The sequence below is a fragment of the Ursus maritimus genome, unplaced genomic scaffold (assembly GCF_017311325.1).
Source record: "Ursus maritimus isolate PB19 unplaced genomic scaffold, ASM1731132v1 scaffold_35, whole genome shotgun sequence".
NCBI classification, from domain to species: domain Eukaryota; kingdom Metazoa; phylum Chordata; class Mammalia; order Carnivora; family Ursidae; genus Ursus; species Ursus maritimus.
The window spans coordinates 7711577-7736916 of NW_024426119.1; the positions used below are offsets into that span (position 1 = coordinate 7711577).

At 40.6% G+C, this 25340-nt stretch overlaps 1 protein-coding gene and 1 non-coding gene across 2 annotated transcripts in view; both read left to right on the plus strand.

Moving 5' to 3' along the window:
• Positions 1–25340, plus strand: part of CHP1 (calcineurin like EF-hand protein 1) — a 46101-nt gene that overhangs the window by 17274 nt on the left and 3487 nt on the right. Inside the window, exons 3-5 of the mRNA XM_008702230.2 lie at positions 3831–3911; positions 7291–7418; positions 21654–21715. Coding sequence (XP_008700452.1) covers positions 3831–3911; positions 7291–7418; positions 21654–21715 — 271 coding nt within the window. The remainder of the gene's footprint in view (positions 1–3830; positions 3912–7290; positions 7419–21653; positions 21716–25340) is intronic.
• Positions 23995–24101, plus strand: LOC121100239. The gene has a single exon (XR_005831995.1). It is a non-coding gene; the product is annotated as a U6 spliceosomal RNA (small nuclear RNA).

Here is a 25340-nt window from a genome sequence, read left to right on the forward strand (position 1 = left end):
ATTTATTTCTATTATATCACTTAAATATAGAACACTTTTCTTCATTGAATATTTTCCCACAAGTACGTCCTTTTAACAGATTTTAATGTCCTCGTTATGTATAAGTCATCTCACCATCGACCCTGGGTCCCGAAATATAAACAGTTAACTGAGGCTGATTCTCCAGGTAAGAGAAGGCCTGTATCGTGAAGATCAGTGTAGAGGGCTGGCACTTCTGGTTACTCTGGTCTCTCAAACGTCCCTATGCCTATGAAGGTCTGGAAAACCACTCTTCATTGGGAATTTCTTTTTTTCTTTTTTTTTTTTTTTTAAGATTTTATTTATTTATTCGACAGAGATAGAGACAGCCAGCGAGAGAGGGAACACAAGCAGGGGGAGTGGGAGAGGAAGAAGCAGGCTCACAGCGGAGGAGCCCGATGTGGGGCTCGATCCCATAGCGCCGGGATCACGCCCTGAGCCGAAGGCAGACGCTTAACCGCTGTGCCACCCAGGCGCCCCTTCATTGGGAATTTCTTGGCCACAAAGAACGCTGTTATATACGATTCTATTCTCAGACTTGCCTACATCTAGTTATATCTTTTCGTAAAATTTCTTTGAGGGAAAAAGGTATCTTTGAGAAAGATTTTCCTAGGTCTACTGTAAGGTAGAATATAATATTGGGATGCTTTTTTTATGAGCGCACGCAAATTTTGAACAAATACTTGTGTGTGGACTGCTAAGAGTATATATTTTTCTCTATTAGGTTCATGTTAGTGGACAAATTTAAGAAGCTACATTTTAGAAAAATTGCCCAGATGGTCTCCATTCTTCTGTAGAAGAACTAGTAATAACGAACTGTGTATTGTTTAGCATTTTACCAACTATTGTTTTATACTCTTTCATTTTAATTTTGATACTATCAACAGTATTCCTCTTGGTCTTCTAGAACTGCATTGTATATACAATCTAAATTCCAAGAGTAGAATAAAAAAAAAAGTGTCAAAGGACAGGTTTAGGTCTTACTAACATTGGAATTCCAAGACTGGATCCCTTTTGAGACTGAAGTTCAGGCTAGGTTGTGTACTCACCACCTAATATTAGACCTGGTATTTAAACTGTGCCTTTTCTCAGCTAAAATTACTCCAGCTTGTTATACATTAAGCTGAGGTATGTGGCTATGCAATTCAAATGAGCCTTAATCTTCATTTAAAAGGAAGTGGTTATTGTTTCTTAACCTCTGTCAAAGAAGAGGAACCATTTTGGGTGATAATGTGGACTTCGTATTACAGAACAAGTTATGTAATAAGAGCTTAGTGCATGTTTGTGGAACCAAATAATCAGGACCTCTGTAATTTCCTTTATCTTTTTTCATCTTAAGCAATGACTTCTTCGGGTTCATTCATTGATGTAAACATTATTACCCTAAGTGATCAAGGAAGATGAGAATTCAGAGTTATTGTTCCAGAGCTTTGCATGTAGTCCCCTAGGTCAGTTTCAACCTGTGTCACCACCGGATGTGCTGGAGTTGAGCTTCTTGAATTAATTCAGCACTATCTAAATGTTAAACCATTCTAAGAGAAACAGAGAAGGGTTCTGGATAAAATAGGGATATTTCATTAGCACTTAGTACAGAGCAGGTAGGGGAATAAGTTTTATCTCTTCTGCTAGTAAACGTCTTGAAGGCAGGAATCAGGTTTATTTGAGTTCTATTTTTCTTTCTCTCTTTTTTTTTCCTTTACTTTTTATCTGAAATTAATTTCAAACTTACAGAAAAGTTCCAAGAATAATACAAAGAACTTCCACATACTTGATATCCAGATTTACCAATTGTTAATATTTTGCTACATACTTCAGTGTGACAAAGTCAAGAAATTCAGCATTTTGATATAGTACTATTATGTAATTCCATATTCTATATGGCCTGTGTTCCATTTTCACCTATTGGCTCAGTAATGTCCTTTGTAGCAATGTTATTCCTAGTCTAGATCATGCCTTGAGTTCAGTTGTGTATCTCTTTAGTCTCCTGTGACCTGGAACAATCCTCTGCCTTTCTCTGTCCTTCATGACATTCATTTTTTTGAGTACAGGACAGATACATTATGGACAGCTTTATATTCTTGTCACAGAATATCAACTAGGAAGTTTTTAGAAAATACCTAACTAAACGTTTTTTGGGAGACCACCTTTCTTTCAGAATGTTTAATATGGGAAAGAAGTGTGTGTGTGTGTGTGTGTGTGTGTGTGTGTGTGTGTGTGTGTGTATTGGGGCGCCCTGGTGGCGTAGTCTGCTGAGCGTCTGCCTTCGGCTCAGGGTATGATCCTGAGATTCTGGAATCGAGCCCTGAGTTGAGCTCCCTGCTCAGTGGGGAGTATACTTCTCCCTCAGCCCCTCCCCCTGCTCATGCTCTCTCTCTCTCTAAAATAAATAATCAAATTTTTATTTATTTATTTATTTATTTATTCATTTATTTATTTGAGAGAGTGAAAGAGAGAGAGCAAGAGGGGGTGAGGGAGAGGGATCAGACTTCGAGCAGACTCCTGGGTGAGTGCAGAGCCGGGTGCAGCTGGATCCCACAACCCTGGGATCGTAACCTGACCTGAAGTTGAATGCTTAAACAACTTGGCCACCCAGGCACCCCAAGAAGTGTGGGGTATTTTTTTTTTTTTTTTTTAGATTTTATTTATTCATTTGAGAGAGGATGGGAGGAAGGGGAAAGAGAAGCAGGCTCCCCGCTGAGCAGAGAGCTGAAATGGGACTCTATCCCAGGACCCTGAGATCATGACCTGAGTCGAAGGCAGACACTTAACCAACTGAGCCACCCAGGTGCCCTGTGTTTTTTTAATTATTCTATTCTATACTATTTTATTTTATTTATTAAGATTTTATTTTTAAGTAATCTCTACACACAATGTGGGGCTCAAACTCAAGAGTCATGCCCTCTGCCGACTAAGCCAGCCAGGCACCCCAGAAATGTGTTTTGGGGTGGTTTTTAATTTTTTTTTGGTTTGTTTTTTTTAGAAAAAAGAACATGTGCTTTGACTTAAATTTAAATTTAGATTTAAATCATAGTTCTGCCACTTACTAGCTCCTAGCACTGGGCAAGTTTCTTTATCTCACTGACTTCAGTTTCCTCAACTTGAAAAAGGTGCAGGTAAAATGTTGGCCTAAAGAAATGAGATAATGTGTATAAACAGAGCAGCACATGGTGTGTGTACAGTGAATGGCAGCTAATGCTATTCATTTCAGCATAACTTCCAAGTTGCGAGAGGATGACTGCTCTTGCCAGGCTCAAGGCTTAAATACTCCTGTGGTCTGAGTCTGTAGAAGGCAATGGAGAAAAGGCCAGAATCAGAGCAAGAAGTTTGGAAATCAGTTAGTTGTCACATTTTATTCCTCCCTTGGACATTGCCTAAGAATTGCTTGCATTTCATAGGTATTGTAAATCTTACCAAGGGTACAGGAGTTTTGCTGCTATACCCAAGCTCTGTGGTGTTGATAGTTCGCATTGCTGTTCACTCTCCAAACTTAATAACTAGGTACAAAATGGTAATGTTCAAAGAATGATTTACAGGGACAGCTCAGTGTTTGCCCGTCAGTTGTTTTATTGACGTAACTTGTGTGCTGAATTCACTGGAGTGCGGCATAGTCAAATCTGGCTTCTTCCACTCCTGAGTTGGTGCAGGAAACACTTGGCAGCTGCTAAAGTGCTATTCTTTGCAGTTATTTGGTATAATTTGCCACAGAAGTAAATTCCACGAGGTAATATTCCTGCTAGGTTGTACTCTTGCATGACCGAATGAGTTCCTGTTAAGGGCCAGTAGTCTCTAATTCAAGGTGATTCTCTTGGCAGCCGGGAAGATTTCCAGCGAATTCCGGAACTTGCTATCAACCCATTGGGGGACCGGATCATCAATGCCTTCTTTCCAGAGGGGTGAGTCCCTGCAGTGGTTGGGTTCCTTTCTGAGGCAAATCTGGAATAATGTTATTGGTGGGGTCATTTTAGGCCACGATCCACCTGATTATATTGGGCGTCCTTAACTTGGTTGTATCTAGAATATCTCTTAAAGTAGGGATATGAGCCTATTTTCAAAATTCTGTCTTTAATCTCTGTTTATCTTTAATGTAAAACTAAATCTTTAAAAAACTTTTATTTGGAAATAATTTCAGATTTATAGAAAAGTTGCTAAAATTGAAAACAATACAAAGAACTTCTGTATGTCTTTGACCCAGATGCATCTCTTGTTAAATCGGTAACCTTTTGCCTCATTGTCATGTGCTCTCTGTCTCCCTGTGTTCTAGCCAATGAAAATATAATCAAGTCACATACTTGATTATAATAGTACCCACATAAAAAAAGTAAAAATTAACTTTGTCAACATATATTTTATTTATCCAGTGTATTTAAAATGTTATCATTTAATATATAATCAATATATTTACATTACTAATTTATTACATTCTTTTTAATATTAAGTCTCTGAAATCTTATGTGTAGTTTATACCTACAGCACCGATCAGCTGCTGTAATACTAATATAACATATTATGTATTCTTTTTTCCAGCTTTATTGAGAAATAACTCATATTGTGTAAGTTTAAGGCATACAGCACAGTGGTTTTATATATGTATATATTGTGAAATGATTATCACAGTAAGGTTAGTTAATGCATTTATCACCTTACATAGTTCCTATTCTTGTGGGATGAGAACTTCTAGAATCCACTCTCTTAGCAACTTTGAAATACACAGCACAGTACCGTTACCTATGGTCACCATGCTGTACGTGACATCCCCAGAACTTACTCATCTTATAACTGAAGTTTGTACCCTTTGACCACCTTCACCTGTTTCTCCCATTGTCTATTTTATTCTTATATATCCGTCATGTTCCTATTTTAATCTCCTTTATAACACTTTCTCCCTGTGTAGTACAGGATCCAGTGTGGGTCAGTTGTCGTGTTTCTTTGGCCTCCTTTAATGTGGACCATTTCCACAGCCTTTATTTTTCTTTTACAACATCGGCTCCACCACACACACAGTTTATCAACTAGATTTGGGCTTGTCTAGTGTAGAACTAGGCTTTCGATATGCTTCACTACCTAATACACTGACTTCAAAGTACTGAGTAAATATTTATCGATTTGATTAGGTACCTTTTTCTGAATAAAGCTTATTATGTTATATTATTTTAAGTAATCTCTTTAACAGTTTCTTCCTGGTTCCTTGTGACTTATCCGTATGACCCAAAGGACTTTAAAAAGTTCAGTGGTTGCCAATTTCTTAATAATGAGACTAAGTGTCAGTGAGGATATTATCAGATAAAATGGAAAGGAAATTTTAGAACTCTGAACTGAAAGCAAAAGAATTTGTGAGTTGAGAAGTTAGGCATTCAGTAAAGCTGAGTGACAGGGAAGACTAGCAGCTGGTTTATGTGAAGACAGGAATTGAATCAAACTGATACCTGCTCTCTTCAGATTCATGTTGACCAGAGGAATATCTTGCCCATATTCATTATTCCCTTTTTCTCTCCATGAACTGCCCTGTTTGTTTCAGGTGTGGCTTTTGTGCTGCAATCTTGCAATGCAAGATTTTTTTTTTTCCTACTTCCTCCTCATTAGCCCATGCAGAGCATTGACCCTGTCCAGAGATAACTTTCACAACTATGCTTTGTATCCAAACCTTATCCAATGAAAAGTAAACCCAGCAGAGTCATTTTGCCAACACTTTTTTTCAGAGTTCCACAGTAACCACTGGTTATTAGAAAAAACAGCTTGAGGCAAGCGGTTTTGACTCCAGTGTCGCCTGCCATCCTAGGTCATGTTCTGCTAAGGACACCAGGCAGGTGTACACGAGGAAGCTGAGGCCCGCACTGGGCTACACCACGAAGCTCTCCGCAAGCTGCACTTCTGCTGCTTACTCTAATAAGATACAGATGTTCAGGTTCTGGGTTTTTTCTTCTCTATCTAGTCTTATGCATGTGGAATTTTTTAAATGAGATTTGAGAGCGGAGCATTGGTATTTAGTTCTCTTTTACTCAGAGACTGATGGCAGTAATATTTGTACTCATTAATCTGTTTTTCAGGCATATGACTCAAATCTTATTCCACATTACTTGATTCCTCAGATCTGCTCCATTAGCCATCTAGCTGACTTGAAAAACTAACGGTCATTCTTTTGAGTACAGTGGGCTCATGAGCTGGCATTTGATAGCTGCCCTTAGAAAGTCTGATCTGTGTTTCTGCCTGGCACTTATGAGACCTGACATATCACAACGATTCAGTGGGGCAAGAAAAGAATGGGATTTACTTTTAGGTAGTCACAGGAACCAGGCAGCCTGTTCTTTACATGACTGCCATAGATAAATAACTATGTCACATTGGATATTCTTCGCTGTTCATTCAGGTTTTAGAATTATTTCTCAAAGGGTTACTGATTTGCCTGTGGTATGATAGAAAGATTTTCTGTAGTCTTAAGTACCGGAAAAGCCTTTTACAAGAGTCCTCCCAGCATTATGATCATGAGAAATCTATCCAATTGTGAGGGGATAATAAAATCATAATAAGTAACATAATTATTTTGCAGATGTTTAAAATGTTTCAAAGTGTTTCTATTGATTGGAGACATGCTTAAAAGTTTAAAAAGGCAGGGTAGAAAATTGGATATGCAGTATGTTCACAGTTCTCTAAAAATCATAGAAAAATGAATAGAAGAAAAGATACTAACAATAGTAGTAATTGCTAGAGCTAGGAATGGTATTTTCTTTCTACTCTTTTCCCCCAAATTTCCAAAAATGTATTTATTGCCTTTATAGCAAAGTACTTATTTTAAAAGCTGCATTTCCGTAGTATACTTTAACCTTAAAATACCACTAGGTGTATGTGCGTGCAGGGGAAACATGAGAGGTGCCTGGGGAGTCATTGGGTTGACACAGCTTAACTTCCTGCTCACTGTAGATTTCGAAGCAGTGAGTTCCGGTCCTGACTTGCCTGATAGTGTAGCCCTGGTGCTGCTTGAAATCCCTTTGAGAAAAGAGCTATAAGGAACTTCAGTAGGTGACTTTGCTGAGTTCCGTTACCTCTCTAAGTCTGATTAATCATTTATAACATGGGAAAAATAATACCTACCTCACAAGGTTGGGGTGACGCTAATAAAGGTATTTTAATGAGCTCTAAAGAATCGTGCACATGGGGAAAGACCTCATTGAATGGACTTTCAAGCCACTCTAGCTAAAACTGTTGCCAGTATATTGGATTCATAAGAAAGAATCCCCTGATTGAGATGGTGTTCTGTTTATTCTGTTTCCCAATCAGAGAGGACCAGGTAAACTTCCGTGGATTCATGAGAACTTTGGCTCATTTTCGACCCATTGAGGATAATGAAAAGAGCAAAGATGTGAATGGACCAGAACCACTCAATAGCCGAAGCAACAAACTGCACTGTAAGGAGAAGTTTTGTGCTTAAAATATTTGCTTTCACTTGCGTTTACAAATCATTTATTTACTCATTCATTCATTGAGCAAGCATTTACAAGAGCATAGTGATTAAGAGCTCAGAATGTGAAATTACACGGACTGGGTTTTGAATCCCAGCTCTGCCACTTTTTGGCCACGTGACTTTGGGCAAATTATTTAAAATCTTTGGGCCTTGGTCTCCTCTTGTGTAAAATGGGATGTTAAGGGGTTTCACCTAAAGATGTTGTGATGATTAAATGAGTTAGACTATGTCAAGTACCCAGCAATAAAAAGCTTAGCTGCTAATATTATCCTGTAAATTCATAGAATGCTTACCGTCCACCAGGCGGTGTGGTGAGTGCCAGAGCAACAACAGTGAGTAAGACCTAGCCCCACCTATAAGGGAGAATGGCAGTCTCAGCTGCTGTTAGAATTCCATCGATTCTGGATGTGACTTAAGTAAGGGTAGACAGCTGGCTTAGTGCAAGATTTAACTTTTGTCCCCATGCCTCTTGTCTCCTTTCCTTGGCTATTTGTTAGATTTCCCTCTGCCCTCGTTGATCCATGTATGGGATTGCCCAATCCCTTGCAACACTACTGCAGAAATTGAAATTGAATTTCTCTTTTCATTCAACACAAGTTGAAATTGACATTGACATTGTATTGCACTGATGGAGCCCAAGCTTCTCTTACAGGAGTATACGGTGGTATACAGAGAGGTCTTCGAAGCCACAGAATAAATGGGGCCCATCAAGTTTTTACTGGGTGATTTAAAGAAAAATAACAAGCTTTTTAATATTGAAACAAATATAGATAAATTGTAGAATATAATGCCACATTTACACACATTTGAAAGATGTAGGCCACCTAGCTGTCTCAGTGCGTAGAGCATGTGACTCTTGATCTCAGAATTGTGAGTTCCAGCCCCATGTTAGGCAGAAAGATTACTTTAAAAAAAGAAGAAGAAAAAAGATGGGTGCTTGAAACTTCACCTTTTAACTTGTGGCCTTTGAACCACATCGTCAGATCTCCCTGGCCATGGGACTATGATTTTACTCCTCTCTTGATATTTTGGGTAAAGAGTTTCAGAAGCACTGAAATAAGTTTTGTTATATAGGACAGGGAAGATTTTTGAACCCAAATAGTAAAATACTGCTCTTCTTTACCACAATATCATGTACCTTAATGAAGAGCAGAAAACTTAAGTACAAACAAAACAATGTAGAAGAAAATAGAACTCCAATGAATTGTTCTCAAATGTATTGAATACTTTGTTAGTGAATTCTAATTTCTTCTTTCAAGACTAAATACTACTTGAGACAAAGCCTGTTTCTCAACATTTTAAGAGTTTCAGCATATGTTTGGTACATGTTTGCCTGATTCTGACATTAGCATAATAGAAATTTTCTTACTCAATGTTGTCAGACCAGGACTTCAATAATAATTGAAAAAGCCAGTTATAGCATAGAATCAGAGAAGAGGATACATGGTTTAATATTTTATTTTACCTTAAAATATTTATTTAAATTCAGTTAATTAACATATAATGTATTATTGGTTTCAGAGGTAGAGGTCAGTGATTCATCAGTCTTATATAAAACCCAGTGCTCATTGCATCATGTGCCCTTCTTAATGTCCAATTACCCCATCCTCCCATTCCCTCCTCCCCTCCAGGAACCCTCAGTTTGTTTCCTATTATTAAGAGTCTCTTAAGGTTTGTCTCCCTCTTTGATTTCAAGTCTTGTTTTATTTTTTCCCTCTCTTCCCCTATGATCCTCTGTTTTGTTTCTTAAATTCCACATATGAGTGAGAACATAGGATAATTGTCTTTGTCTGACTCACTTATTTTACTCATCGTTGCAGATGGCAAGATTTCTTTCTTTCTCTCTTTCTTTTTCTTTTTTTTTTTTTTTTTTTTTGATTTACACATTCACTGCCCAATCTTTTGGTTTGGGACTAAAGAGTTTTTGGGTTTTATTTGTTTTCATAGAAGTCTGCTGGTGGGAGTGGTGTGACGTTTTTATATAGAGCACATATATAATGTATAGTCTGAGGTCTCTGGTTGCAGTTTCTTTTTAGTGGAAAAAGCTTAAAGATGCTCATAAAGCATTCCGAAAATAGAATCTTTCTGTTGTTTACATTTTTCCTCAATCTCTTACCCTTGTTCTGCCACACTTTACGTAAGCAGCAGGTGTTGTTTTTTTTTTTCTGGTAACTTAATTTTGAATCTTTCAGAAGTAATCTAATTTTCACAGAAAAAGTAACTTTGTTTTCACATACATGTTTCACTTTTTATTAATTATATATAGTTTTTATTAACAGTACAAATAGCCCAATTTTAGGTCAGTGTATATTCCTGACTCGTGGTGAGCATCCACCTCAGCTGGTGGGGTAGACACTCAGGTGTTGCCCATTAACTACGAGTACGCAGTGTGCCACCACGTCAGTTGGAACGATTTGCAAAGAGAGGGAGAGAATCCTTGAATCAAGTGAGTTAGTTAAGGAGAAGACAGTTGAGAGACGTTCTGTGCTGTTATGAAAGCACAGAATGAAACTATGTTTGCTTTTCTAATCCAGGATTAGAGGAGACTCTAAAGGTCATCAGACCTAACACATACCTGTTACCTGAATTCCCTCTCTAGCATGGGCTCTACTTTTGGGGGTAGGGAGAACTCTACTTATTTTAAATCATGAATTCCTTCGGCAGTTTAGTGAATCCTACTGACCCCATCTCAGAATACTCTTGAAAGCATAAAATCAAATACATAGGATTATAAAGGAAACCAATTATATCGAAGTACAATTGCCAAAGTGGTTTTTTTTTTCAAAGTATTTTTTTAAGATTTTATTTATTTGAGAGAGAGAGCATGAGAGGGGAGTGGGTCAGAGAGAGACACAGACCCCCCGCTGAGCTGGGAGCCCGATGTGGGACTCAATCCTGGGATTCTGGGATCATGACCTGAGCCGAAGGCAGTCACTTAACCAACTGAACCACCCAGGCACCCCAATTGCCAAAGTATTAAGGCAACTTTGTGGCAGAGTAATAGATGTGCTTCTTTGTTATTTATTTGTTTAAAGATTTATTTATTTGAGAGAGAGAGTGTGCACGCGTGCACGTGCCCATGAGCCCACGAGCCGGGGGAGGGGGCAGAGGGAGAGAATCCCCAACCAGTCTCCCTGCTGAGCACAGAATCTGATGCAGGGTCCCATCTCAGGGCTCAGAGATCATCACCTGAGCCGAAACCAAGAGTTGGACGCTTAACCAAGTAGGCCACCCAGGCGTCCCAATTATTTATTAAATAACAGGATGTAACTTTGGAGGCTGTGTAACAGCTTTGTATCTTTTTTTAATTATTATTATTATTGAAGTATAGTTGACGTACAATATAGTAGTTTCAGGTGTACCACATAGCGCTTTGACATTGATAGATATTATGAAGTGCTCCCCATGGTAAGTGAAGTTACCATTTGTCACCAAAAGTTATTACTGCTCATTTTCCCTATGCTGTACTTTACATCCCTGTGACCAATTTATTTTATAACTGGAAGTTTGTACTTCTTGATCCCCTTCACCTATTTTGCTCATCTCACCCATCTCCCTTCTGACAGTCATCATTCTGTTCTCTGTATTTATGAGTCTGTTTCAAACAGCTCTGTATCTTGAACGTGGTGATGGTTACACAAAACTACATGGGTGATAAAACTGCATAGAACTGTACACACACGTGTGTGCTTACACAGAAACACACACACAGTGAAATCTGAATAAGCTTTGGATTGTACCACTGTCGATTTCCTGATTTTGATGGTATATTACAGTTATGCAGGATAGTAACCACCAGGATATGGGTGTATATATATATATACCTTCCTATATATTTTTTTTTGTAAATTCCTGTGAATCTCTACTCCAAAATAAAAAGTAAACCAAAAAACGGCAAACAATACATTGGAGAAAGCAAGAGAAACTCATTCATGTGCTTCTCCTTTGCATATTTCTTTCATGGCATTTGTTGATGTAAAATAAATTTCAGAAAAACATTTAATAAAGTCTTTCTCAGTATTTCGTTGTATACAATGGAGCAGTAGGTTAGAATACCCAAAAGGTGTGAATTTAGGGGCGCCTGGGTGGTGCAGTCGTTAAGTGTCTACCTTTGGCTCAGGGCGTGATCCCAGCGTTCTGGGATCGAGCCCCACATCAGGCTCCTCCACTAGGAGCCTGCTTCCTCCTCTCCCACTCCCCCTGCTTGTGTTCCCTCTCTCGCTGGCTGTCTCTCTCTGTCAAATAAATAAATTAAAAAAAAAAAAAAAAAAACCTTTAAAAAAAAAAAAGGTGTGAATTTATGTCAGACGAGAAAGAGGTTCCCAGTGGTATGCTGAGGGGCCCCATAGCTTTTTGTTGTTCTTTTCATCGGTGGCTTTCATTGAAGCTGTAATAAGTAAATATATCAGGTTTCTGGTTGACTCTAAACTTAGAGGCATAGTGAATACAAGACACCACAGAATCAGAACCAAAAGAGATATTGATAGGCTGGAAAAAGTTGGACTAAATGTAATTAAATGAATGCTGTAAGGGATTTACTAGGGTGCTGCAGTTGGGTCCAACAGCATGTTTGAACAAGACCTCAGGGATAAATCTCAGATGCAGCCGCTGTACACCGGGACTGCCTGGCTTGTAGGACCTTCACCCTCACCTCAGAGTCATGTAGTATCAGGGCCGCAAGAACAGAAATGTATCCTGTAGAATGAGAATAATGGTAATCCCACTCTATGCTAAAGAGAATACAGTTTAGGAGCCGTATTTCCTTTTGGATCCCAGAGATATACTAAAGCACATTTATAAGAAATTACCTAGAAGTTTGAGGGCACTGAGAGCCATAAATTGTTATGATAAGGAGGATTTTTTTTTATTGTACTAAAAAACACATAACATAAAATTTGTCTTTTTTAAAAAATTTTTGGTGGGCAGCAAAGGAAAGTTTATTGAGTGATAGTAAAGTGATAGTACAAAGCTTCCAAAGAGGGAGGGGACCCGATAGGGTTTCCCTAAAATTTACCATCTTAACCGTCTTCTTTAAAGATTTTACTTACTTATTTTGGAGAGGGCGTGCACGCCTGCACATGAGCTGGGAGGGGCGGGCAGAGGGAGAGGAGCAGACTACCTGCCAAGCTCAGAGCTGTGCTAAGGGTTCTACCTCAGGATGCTGAGATCATGACCTGAGTCGAAATCCAGAGTCAGATGCTGTTCAACTGAGTGACCCAGGCACTCTGGGAGGAATTTTTTTTAACAAGAGAGATGAGTATGAATAACAGGTAATTCCCTGTTCAAGAAGAAAAGGGCATCTTGTAGAATGCTTTTTTTTTATTTTTAAGATTTTTAAATTTTTTATTTATTTGAGACAGAGAACACAAGTGGTTGGGGGAGGCAGACAGAGAGGGAGAAGCAGGACTCCCCACTGAGCAGGGAGCCCTACAAAGGGTTCAATCCTAGGACCCTGGGGTAATGACCCGAGCCGAAGACAGACGCTTAACCGACTGAGCCACCCAGGTGCCCCAGGTCAACTGATTTTTTATAAGAGTGCTGAGACTATTCAATAAAAAGAGAACAGACAGCCTTTTTAACAAATGGTGCTGAGAAAACTGGATATCCAGATGCAAAAGAATGAAGACCGTTACCTAACTATGGACACAAACTATAGACACAAACTAATTCAAAATGGATCAAGGACCTAAATGTAAGGCCTAAAACAATAATACTCTAAGAGCAAAACATAGGACAAACCTTCATGACATTGCATTTCACAGTGATTTCTTAGCTGTGACACCAAAGGAATAGGTGACAATTAAAAATCAAGAAATTGGACTTCATGAAAATAAAATGTGTTCTTGTTTCAAAAGACAATACAAAGTACAAAGACAACCCACAGAATGGGAGAAAATAATGGCAAATCATATATCTGATAAGGGCTTAAAGCCCAGAATATATAGAGAACTCCTAAAACTCAACAACAAAAACAACGCAATTTAGAAACGGGCAAAGGGCTTGAATAGACATTTCTCCAGAGAAGACATACAGATGGTCCACAAACACATGAAAATCTGAACATCAGTAATTATTAGGGAAATGCAAATCAAAACTACAATGAGATATTACCCTGCACCCATTATGATGGCTACTATAAAAAGCAAAGAAAATAGATGTGCCTGGGTGGCTCTTTTGGTTGGACGTCTGCCTTCGGCTCGAATCACGATCTCAGGGTCCTGGGATCAAGCCCCGCGTCAGGCTCCCTGCTCAGTAGGAAGTCTGCTTCTTTCTCTCCCTCGGCCCCTCTCCCTCCACACGTGCTGTCTCTCGCTTTCTCTCTCTCTCAAGTAAGTAAATAAAATCTTAAAAAAAAAAACATAAAATAGCAAGTGTTGTTAAGGATGTAGAGAAATAGGAACCCTTGTACACTGCTGGTAATGCAAAGTGGTACAACCATTGTGGAAAACAGTATGCTGGTTCCTCAAAAAATTAAAAATGGAGCTACCGTATGATTAAGACTTCCACTTCTGGCTGTGTTTCCAAAATAATTGAAAGCAGGGTCTTGAAGAGATATTGCTACAGCCATGTTCTTAGCAGTGTTATTCACAATAGCTAAAATGAGAAAGCAACTCAAGTGTCCATCCATAAATGAGTAGATAATCAAAAATGTGCTATATACATATTGAATGGAATAAGGCCTTAAAAAGAAAGGAAATTGCAGTATTCTGCAACACAGATGAACCTTGAGGACGTGATGCCAGTCACAGAAAGACAAATAATGTATGATTCCACTGATAGGGGTACTTAGAGGTAGTCACAATCAACAGAATATATAATGGTGATTGCCAGGGATAGGGGGGAGGGGAGAATGGGGAGTTATTACTTAATAGGTATAGAGTTTCAGTTTTACAAAATGAAGAGAGCTCTAGGGATGGGTGGTGGTGATGATGGTATAACAGTGTCAGTGTATTTAATGCCACTGAACTGTACACTTAAAAATGGTTACGATGGGGGCGCCTGGGTGGCGCAGTCGTTAAGCGTCTGCCTTCGGCTCAGGGCGTGATCCCGGCGTTCTGGGATCTAGCCCCACATCAGGCTCCTCTGCTGGGAGCCTGCTTCTTCCTCTCCCACTCCCCCTGCTTGTGTTCCCTCTCTCGCTGGCTGTCTCTATCTCTGTCAAATAAATAAATAAATAAAATCTTTAAAAAAAAAAAAATGGTTACGATGGTAAAGTCTGTGTATTTTACCCTAATAGAAAAAAAGAAAAACTAGTGGGTAAAACAAATTGAACCCCTGTGGTTTTTAAAAATTTCTGCATTATAGACCTTTCAAATCAGCAAGCAGTTAATAGTAAGAAAAGAAAAAAATTGTACCTCTTTAGCTTTGTATTCCCATGGCTTGATCCAGACATTTTATGCAACACATGGGTCAGTGTCTTTTCTTTGTAGTTCATTTCCTTTGTAAATTGCCATGGTCTAAGGCATTAATTCACACTGACCTTGAAGAAAACATTCCAAACAGATTCGGTAGTTACTTGGTGTATCAGTTAGAATTCCTTTAGCTGACTCATCTGGATTGAACAGTAAGAAAGTATTTTATCTCCCTTTACAAATCAGGTGAGCTAAGTGTCAGAGTTGATTGTGTTTTTTCCTGTTGCTCTGCTCTGCCATCCTTAGGATGTGCTTCATCCAAAGGCCTGGTTCCTTGTGGTCACATGATGGCTTTCATCAGCAACGAGGCTGTTTCCCTGTTCAATTTGATGGGACAGAGACAGACAGCTGTGGATGAGAGTGTGTTCGGAAGGAAGAAGGTCTGAATGCCACAGAAATGGCGAACTAACTTTCCTTCCTTCTTTTCTTTCATTTCCTTTTCCCTTTTCTTTCCTTTAAGTAGGCTCTACACCCAATCTGGGGCTTGAACTCTACCCTGGGATCAAGAGTCACACGCTGTACTGACTGAGCCAGCCAGGCGTCCCCAGAAATGGCAAACTTTAGAATGAGAGAGAATAGTAGCAAAGTGCTGTGCACGTTATACATAGTTTTTCCATTACTTTCGTCTTGGCTTTCAGACCAGCTTTTACAGGAATCTGAAAACCAATTAGAATTCTGTTGCAATCTATCTGTTGGGATCACGTTCATGTGATGTGATTGATGAAACCAAAGCTATAGGAGGATCTTGTATGTCTACTTCTGTTTATATGTTGGTTTTCTCTGAATTTCCCACAGAGCTAAAGAAGCAGCAAGACAGTACTTTTTGGTGTAGACTAAGAGCAATTGAACATTGTACATCCAGCAACATATTTGCCACTAAGAGACATTTACCTTCCACATTTAGCTACTTAAAAATATGAGTTTCTGGAACCAAATTTGATTATGATCAGTGAAAGAATGTCAAGGGCAACCACCAGGGCTGAACTGTACCCATGTAGGCACAGGCCCAAGCACACATAGTACTACTGATCTGTTTGTCTCCAAGGAATGGTTCCTAGTTGCTCTCCTTTTCAGATCAGTGAGGTTATAATGTCTTACATGAAAGGTACCACCCGCCTTAGGTGGTCCGGGATGTGGTAGGGGAGAGGTCTATAAGCTTTCCTGTTGATGTTCTGATTGTCTTCTTAAATGATTGAATTTTTTTTTTTAAGATTTTTTATTTATTTGAGAGAGAGGAAGAACACGAGCAGGAAGAGGGGCAGAGGGGGAAGCAGACTCCCTGCTGAGCAGGGAGCCACATGTGGGGCCCAAGCCCAGGACCCTAGGGCCACGACCTGAGCCAAAGGCAGATCTTAACCAGCTGGGCCACCCAGGCGACCCTAGAGTTTTTTATAACACATAATGAATGATGTGGAAAATGAGTCTGCATGAAGCTCTTTTATTTGGATGTTGAGGAATATTGTAAAGTGGAGTTGGGGAGAGTAGCCAACAAGAAACAGTGAGCAGCATATTCAGAGACAGCTAAAAGGCAGAAGAAACCCAAATGTCCATCTAAAGATGAAAGGATACACAAAATGCGTTATATACACACAGTGGAACGCTATTTGGCCTCAAAGAAGGAGATTCTGCTACATGCTACATGGATGAAGCTTTAAAAAAAATAGACAAAAGGATAAAAATTGTTTGATTCTTCTTATATGAGGTTCCTAGAGTAGCCCAAATTCATAGAAAGTTGTCAGGGACTTGACAGGGAGAAATGGGGAATTACTGTTTAATGGGCCAGAGTTTCATGGGGAAGATGAAAAAGTTGTGGAAATGGTTGGTGGTGGTGGTTACACAACGATGTGAAAGTACTTTAACTGTACATTGTAAAAGAGTCAAATGGTAAATTTTCTGTATATTTTACCACAGTGTTTTTTAAAAAGAAGAATCAGTGATTAAAAGGTGAAGATTTGACTGAGATCATTCATTTGGTCTTTCATTAAGCAAGTGTTTGAGCAATTACTGTATGCCAGGCACTAATTTAGTCCCATGATACAATGATGCATAAATCAGATAAGGCGGTTGCTTTCATAGAGCTCACGATCTAATAAGGGAAACAGACTACGTGGAAAAAGACAGATGGGGGTGCCGGGGTGGCTCAGACAGTTAAGTGTCCGACTCTTGATCTCAGCTCAGGTCTAGATCTCAGGGTCGTGAGTTCAAGCCCTGTGTTGGGCTCCACTCTGGGTGTGGAGCCTACTTAAAAGAAGAAGAAGGAAAAAAAATGACAGATGAAGAAACAAACTTTATGATTGTGGTAAGTCTTGTGAAGGAAATGGATAAGGTGAGTTGAGAAAGCGGTGAGGGGTGCCACTGCGTTAGAAGGAGTTGTGAGTGAAAGAAAGCCTCTCTGAGCTAAGAATGAGCCAGCCATGCAAAGAACAGAAGAGAGCTCTAGGCATAGGGAACAACCAGGGTAAGTGAGTACTTGGAATGTTCAGAGAACAAAGCACTACCAAGACAGAAGTGAGTGGTGTGAAAGGAGGGTAGGAAGGTAATGGCAGGTAGGTGACATTTATTGAGCTCCCACTGTGTGCCCAGCACTGTTTAAAGTGCCTTTTGTGTACTAACTCATTCGGTCCTTACAACCCAGTGAGGTGGATTGTGTTATCCTCACGTTGCTTACACCTTTTGGGCAACTGAGGCACTGTGAGGTCAAGTAACTTGCTCATGTTCACATAGCTCGTAACCCTCAGAGCCGGAATTCAGCAGAGCCAGAGTCCTGACCAGTGTACCATATCACTTTGACATCAATGTCAGGAGCTCAGAGCACAGGTCCAAGCTGGAGCTGCGCATTTAGGAATCAGGGCACTAGAAAGCGTTCAATTAAAGCCATGGAACCAGAGATGCAGGAAGATAGCTCTGGGTTAGGAGAGTCCAAATCATAGGACCAAGAATGGCGAGATGAAAGAGAGATGAAAAGAGTAAAGAGAGAAATGTTAACAAAATGGCTCAGTCATTTACGCATTTGACCATTCATTATCTTAGGGAAAATGTTTTTGCTGGTTCAGGGCCAGAACTGCCTGATAGGAATCCACGTCAGTTAAGAAACAACTACTAATGCTGTGGGTTTTCTTCGAAGGTCCTATCAGGTAATCTCTGCATTTACCTCTCTGCTGATACCTACCTCTGCTCAGGCCGCTGTAACAAGACACCGTAGACCGGGCGGCTTAAACAACAGACATTTCTCACATTTCTGGAGCCTGGAAGTCTGAGAACAGGGTGGGAGCACAGTCAGGTTCTTGGTGAGGGTCTTCCTGCTTCACCCAGAAGGGGCCCCCTTTTTCTTTTTTTTTTTTTTTCTTTTTTTTTTTTTTTTTTTTTTTAAGATTTTATTTATTTATTTGACAGAGAGAGACAGCCAGCGAGAGAGGGAACACAGCAGGGGGAGTGGGAGAGGAAGAAGCAGGCTCATAGCAGAGGAGCCTGATGTGGGACTCGATCCCGGTACGCCAGGATCACGCCCTGAGCCGAAGGCAGACGCTTTAACGACTGCGCTACCCAGGCGCCCCGGCCCCCTTTTTCTTGCTGTATCCTCATATGGGGAGGGAGGGAGAGACAGAGAGGAGGAGAAATTTCCTGTCTCCTCTTTTTATTAGAGTATTAATTCCATCTTGAGGGCCCTACTCTCAGGACCTGATCCAAACCTAATTACTTCCCAAAGGCCTCACCTCCTAATAGCATCACATTGGGGATTGATTGAGAGTTCCAACATAGATATTGGGGGAGGGGTTACAAACACTCAGTCCTTGGCAGCTGAGTTTTAAGAATTAGCAGTTTAAGGGGCGCCTGAGTGGCTCAGTTGGTTAAGCATCTGACTTTTTTTTTTTTAAGATTTTATTTATTAGACAGAGAGAGCACAAGCAGGGGGAGTGGCAGGGAGAGGGAGAAGGAGGCTCCCCCCTGAGCAAGCAGTCAGATTCCGGGCTCGATCCCAGGACCCTGGGATCATGGCCTGAGCCAAAGGCAGAGGCTTAACTGACAGCCATCCAGGTGCCCCAAGAATCTGACTTAATTTCAGCTCAGATCATGATCTCAGGGTCCTGGGATCAAGCCTTGTGTCAGGCTCCACACTCAGCATGGAGTCGTCTTAAGGATTCTCTCTCCCTCTGCCCCTCCCCCTACTCCCGCTTTCTCTCTCGTCTCTCTCTCTCTTCTCTCTCAAGTAAATAAATAAATCTTAAAAAGAAATTAGAATTAGCAGTTCAGGCTTCTGTAAATACCTTGGCAGAAGGGGATGTGTTTATAACAGTTACCTGATTAAAACATTCAGAAACAGGGGCGCCTGTCTCGCTCAGCTGGTAGAGCATGCAGCTCTTAATCTTGGGGTCATGAGTTCAAGCCCCATATTGGGCGTGGAAGTTACTTTTAAAAAAATGAAAATAAATGGTTGTTTAAATTTAAAAAATTCAGAAACAGATGTTTATGGGTTACATAGCAAACAGATTTCCATTCTGAAATCATCCTGAATAGTGCTTAGTAGATCGATAACACATTTTATGTATCTTAAACTTGACAGCATACACAGGTATGTGTGTCCTCATGTGTTCACTCTGGGGATTACACTAAACACATATTCCTGGGGCGCCTCGGTGGCTCAGTAGGTTAAGCATCTGCCTTTGCCTCAGGTCATGATCTCCAGGTCCTGGGATCGAGCCCTGCAGCGGGGAGTTCGCTTCTCCCTCTCCCTCTCCCTCTGCGTATCTCCCCTGCTTGGGCATGCTCTCTCTCTCTTTCAAATAAATCTTTAAAAAAAATAAAATAAAATGAACACATACTCCTTTAGGAATAGTAATGATCTTTGTCTTCTTTCCTTTGCAATCTAAACCTCCTAAGCATATAAATTCTCAAATGTGACAAAATTTATCAACTAACCAAATTAAAGAAAGCAAACATTAGAGGAAGTCTCCCAGTTCTTTCCCCCTCTAGGTTTTTGTTTTAAGTTTATTTATTTATTTAAGTAATCTCTACACCCAGTGTGGGGCTTGAACTCACAACCCCGAGATCAAGAGTCTCATGCTCTACCAGCTGAGCCAGCCAGGTGCCCCTCCCCCTCTAGAATTCTAACATGCGCCTTAAAACAAGTAAGTGAAATTTTTCTAAAATGTTTACTTCAACTTTTGGTGGACTGACTCCTTTTTGGCAGGGGTAGGGGGTGAAGGAGGGGTGATGTTTTGACACTGAGATATTCATTCAAGTTCTAATGCCTTTGTGCCCAGTATGAGCTCTGCCTAGAAACTCACCCGTCGTCTGCCTTGTCTGTCTTTCAGGACCATGTTTAAATATTACTTGAACCAGAAAGGCATAAAGGCCATACTTTTTGTTCCCCAGCATTTCATATTTATGATAACATTGCAAATGTATTAAAATGAGAGGTGTGTTGGGGCGCCTGGGTGGCACAGTGGCTAAGCGTCTGCCTTTGGCTCAGGGCGTGATCCCGGCGTTCTGGGTTCGAGCTCCACATCGGGCTCCTCCGCTGTGAGCCTGCTTCTTCCTCTCCCACTCCGCTGCTTGTGTTCCCTCTCTCGCTGGCTGTCTCTATCTGTGTTGAATAAATAAATAAAATCTTTAAAAAAAATAAAATGAGAGGTGTGTTGCTGTCCTCTCCCAGATCGTGAGCTGCAGAGGACAAGATCTAAATCTGTATCTTAATAACTAGAGCAGTGGATTTTGACCTTTTAATATTCACAGCACCATACCAAAACCCCAAAATCTTAGTAGCGTACTGTGGTTCAGAGCCTCAAAACCACACTCCATTCAGCTATAATTACAAGGCAGTCATTTCCTCAGTGTGACGATTTCTCATAGTTGCCAGTAAAATCATCCAGTGGTATGACACTCCTCACCTGGTAGCTCTTTAGCAACGTGGCACTGTCTGAATGATTTTTGCTCTTCTGAATTCTCATTTATCCTGGTTTCCAGAAGACTTATGTATCATTTTTTTTAAAAGATTTTATTTATTTATTTGACAGAGATAGAGACAGCCAGCGAGAGAGGGAACACAAGCAGGGGGAGTGGGAGAGGAAGAAGCAGGCTCCCAGCAGAGGAGCCTGATGTGGGGCTCGATCCCAGAATGCCAGGATCACGCCCTGAGCCGAAGGCAGACGCTTAACGACTGAGCCACCCAGGCGCCCCAAGATTTACTTATCATTAAAGGGAGACAAAACATGATAAGGCCAGGAGACCATCGCATTCTTAGCATTTTTATTTGAAACTGAAGTTCTTTACTCTTAGGGTTCCGACAGGGAAGATAGTTATTTGAAATTTGGCACAAATATGCCGAAGTGGCCATTTTCCCAGAGTGGTACTTTGTGTAATCAGCTCCTTTGTCCGCATGGCTCCTATTCCTGGCTCCCTCTGAGCGGTGCACGGTAGACTTGATGGGTTTTGTGAGACGACCTCATGTATAGAACCACTTACAGATTTGTTTGGATTTTTTTTTTTAACATTCTAAGGTAAGAAAAAGGACGTTCAGTTGTTTCTTTTTATTAAGTTTTCTGATTTGCCTGAAGAGGGGCCCTATTGTATCAGGGTTAAGATGTCATCAATTATGAGATGCATTTCAATTTCGTAAAGGTTAAAAAGTCTTTAAAAGCTCTAGAGTCATGTCAGTTGCACTTGAAAAACTGTTGTCGGTTTCCTGTCTACTGTTCTCTACACACTTACTTTTTGAGAAGGGGCAAAACACTACTAATTTCCAGTAACTTCTCGTTTTCCCCTACCAGTTGCTTTTCGACTCTATGACTTGGATAAAGATGACAAGATTTCCCGTGATGAGCTGTTACAGGTATGTGGGAAAGCTGCCATGCATGTGGACAGCTTGTTTGGGCTGTGCCTGCTTGTCCTTTAGGGCGAGAACTGTTCCTTCAGCAAGCATTTATTTAATGCCTGCTGGTGGAGGGTCCCATCCAAGATGTAAAGCAGAACCCGATGACCCTGGGGAAACGTGAAATGGCTCATTGAGTTCTCAAAGACAAATGTCTCTGCTATTTAAAAGCCAACTTAATGTCTTTTAGGTGCTGAATGGCAGGGCTAAACTATGCAAGATGCTCTAAGTCACATAGTTCATTATTGTTATATCCGCTTATTGACATCTAGGTGATTCTGATGACACTTAGGTAAATGCTGCTGTCCCGACTGTCCTTGGACTTGACGTAGGAGTCAAGAACTGTTGCCAGGCTGGTGTACAGAGCCGACTGCTCCCTGTCCGTTGTTGCTCCTGAGGACAATTCCCTGTCCTCCCACTAGCAGTGACCAGCATGTTGTCCTCTTTAGCATTGCCTTCCTCTTGTCTTCCCCACTTCCTTAAATACAAGCTTAGAGGGGAGAAGTTTCTCCTTTTTTCTTTTCTTTAATATTTACGATTCTGGAGGACCTTAGGAAGCTAATACATTCAGGAATTTCCTAGGGAGATTCCTCTATTTCAAGATACACCTAAAAAGTAAAGTGGGTTCCGCTCACCCCAAAGTAAGTCTGAACTCATTTAGTGTCTTGAGAAGTCTCCTAAGCTGTAGATGACTCAGGCCAGATTAAGGACCAACCCAAGGTATTCCTACAGTTCTGTGTCTGAGCAGAATTCAAAACAGGCTGCAGGTCACTTTTAGTGTTCTTTGCTTTTGAGTTGGAGATCTCTTTCTTCATTGAGAAGAATGTACGTTAGGGGTGCCTGGGTGGCTCAGTCGGTTAGGCGTCTGCCTTCAGCTCAGGTCATGATCTCAGGGTCCTGGGATCGAGCCCCACTTTGGGCTCCCTGCTCAGTGGGGAGCCTGCTTCTCTCTCTCCCTCTGCCTGCCACTCCCCCTGCTTGTGCTATCTCTTTAGCTGTCAAATAAATAAAATCTTTAAAAAAAAAAAGAAGAAGAAGAAGAAGAAGAAGAAGAATGTACTTTATTGAAAATTGCTATATATGGGCTTCTGAGTTCTGAGGAGAAAAGACAGAGGCAGTCCCTCTATACTTGAATGTTTTCATCCTCTAACCGAGAAGATCTGGCTGCCAGAAAGATTTTGGAGTGGTGGGTTGATTTATCTTCTATTATTAGGATAACAAAGCCAGAGGCAAGGAGTGGGGAGATCATGTGCCAGAGTGCCAGTCAGTGCCACTAGAATGTTCCTCAAGCCCGAAATGACTTTAGGACAAACATGTTCATGGACTGTCGTGATTACAGAGCTAGTTTTATCCTAGCAGGAAGAGGATATGAACATCTTAGCAAAGTGAGAAGAAAACAAAGAAAACAAAGTTTACCTTTCTAGACACTGCCATGTCTAAAATATTTTGTGACACACAGTTCTTAACTACTCAGTGGATGTTTAAAAGTTTGTGGTGAGTTTATCCTAAGAGAAGCTGAGTGGCTGGTTTTTTTAGTGTGATTTTTTTTTTTTAAGATTTTATTTATTTATTTGACAGAGAGAGAGACAGCCAGCGAGAGAGGGAACACAAGCAGGGGGAGTGGGAGAGGAAGAAGCAGGCTCCCAGTGGAGGAGCCCGATGTGGGACTCGAAGTACCGGGATCACGCCCTGAGCCGAAGGCAGACGCTTTAATGACTGCGCCACCCAGGCGCCCCTAGTGTGATTTTTGTATAAAAAGTACTGGTTGAACTTTTGGGCATGATGGATATGTTCATTATCTTGATCGTGGAGATGGTTTTACGTGTGTCGACATATGTCAACACGTAACAGACTGCACATTTTAAATACATATAGTTTAACGGATATCAATTATACCATAATAGATAGTTGTTCTACTCCATGAGGCTAGCGTATCTTTGATGTGAAAATCTTGTTAAGACTGCAGAAGAAAATTACAGCGCAATCTCTTTCATTCACATAGATGTAAAAATCCTAAACAAAATATTGACACATTGAATCCAACAGCATAGAAAAAGGATGCTGGATTTTAGCCAAGGTGGGTTTAAATCAGGAATTCAAAGTTGCTTTAAAATTAGAAAATCAATATATTTTGCCACATGAACAATTAAAATAGGAGAATTGAGTGGTCTTTCCTGCAGAATAAAAGCATTTGATAAAATTCATCGTCCATTCATGATTTTTAAAAAAAGTCTTAGCAAGTGCTCGCTTTGGCAGCATATATAGTAAAATTGGAACAATACGGAGAAGATTAGCATGGCCCCTGCACAAGGATGACACTCAAATTTGTGAAGCATTCTGTATTTAAAAAAAAAAAAAAGTCTTAGAAAAACAGAGAGAAGGGAGCTTTCTTAACACTAATGTAAGGAATATACAAACCTTACCAGACATTAGCAAGTAGTAATAATAGGGGTGCCTGGCTCAATTGGTTGAGCGTCTGACTCTTGATTTCGGCTCAGGTCATGATTTTGGGGTCCTGGGCTCGAGCCCCACATCTGGCTCCATGCTCAGCAGGAGTCTGCTTGGGATTCTCTCCCTCTGCCCCTCCCCCTGCTCATGCACTCTCTCTCTCTTTCTCTCTCTCTAATAAATAAATAATCTTAAATAAAAAATGAGTGGTAATAATAAAAGTCCTGTTTGCTAATGAACTTCCAACTGGAACCCTGAGTGGCTCTGTGGAGTGTTGACTGGGCACAGAGGCCTGGCAGACCGTGAGGGCCACTTCTAGGCCCTCTTGTCCTCGTTAACAGGCTGGAGGAGTGATTCTTCAGACACCACCACTCCTCTCCCCACAGAGCACACATGCTCAATACAATTCTCTAATTTTAAAAATAAAACACTTCAGAGAATAATTGGACTGAGATCTGAAGAAGCTGCTATTTGAGGTTGGATTTCTCTAGTCAACCACACACAATCAGGGAAGATGGCAAATGGGTTAGCCATTCATTATTTTTGCCAGAATCGCCTCTTTTTTTTTTTAATTAATTTTGTTTGTTTTTTGGGGGAGAGAGAGAGAGGTAGGTGTGTGTGTGTGTGTGTGTGAGGGGAGGGGCAGAAGGAGAGAGAGAATCTCAAGCAGACTCCATGCTGAGCACAGAGCCAGAGGTGGGGCTCTATCTCACACCCTGAGATCATGACCTCTGAGCCCAAATCAGGAGTCAGACACTTAACCAACTGTGCCAGCCAGGTGCCCCAAGAATCCCTCTTTTTAGTAATCCTTCTATTTGTCTATCTTTTTACCCTGAAATGTACAACTTCAATTTTCAAGAATTAGTTTCTAAAAAATACCCAGTATTGATGCAAATCAGTATTCAGCTCTTTTTTTCTTTTCAGAAAATTCTGTAATTTACTTTTTAAAAATCTATGTCATGAGACTGGAGAGGGATGTAAAGGAGTGGGGGAAAAGGAAGGCCCGTGCACTGCTGGGCCAGGTCTTTCTGTCCTGTGGAAAAGCACGGCTCTTACCTCTGAAGACAGAGGCGGCTGACTGCAGTGACGTGAGGCGCCACTAAAGCACCCTGTCCCCCGTTTCATACTAAGAGTCATC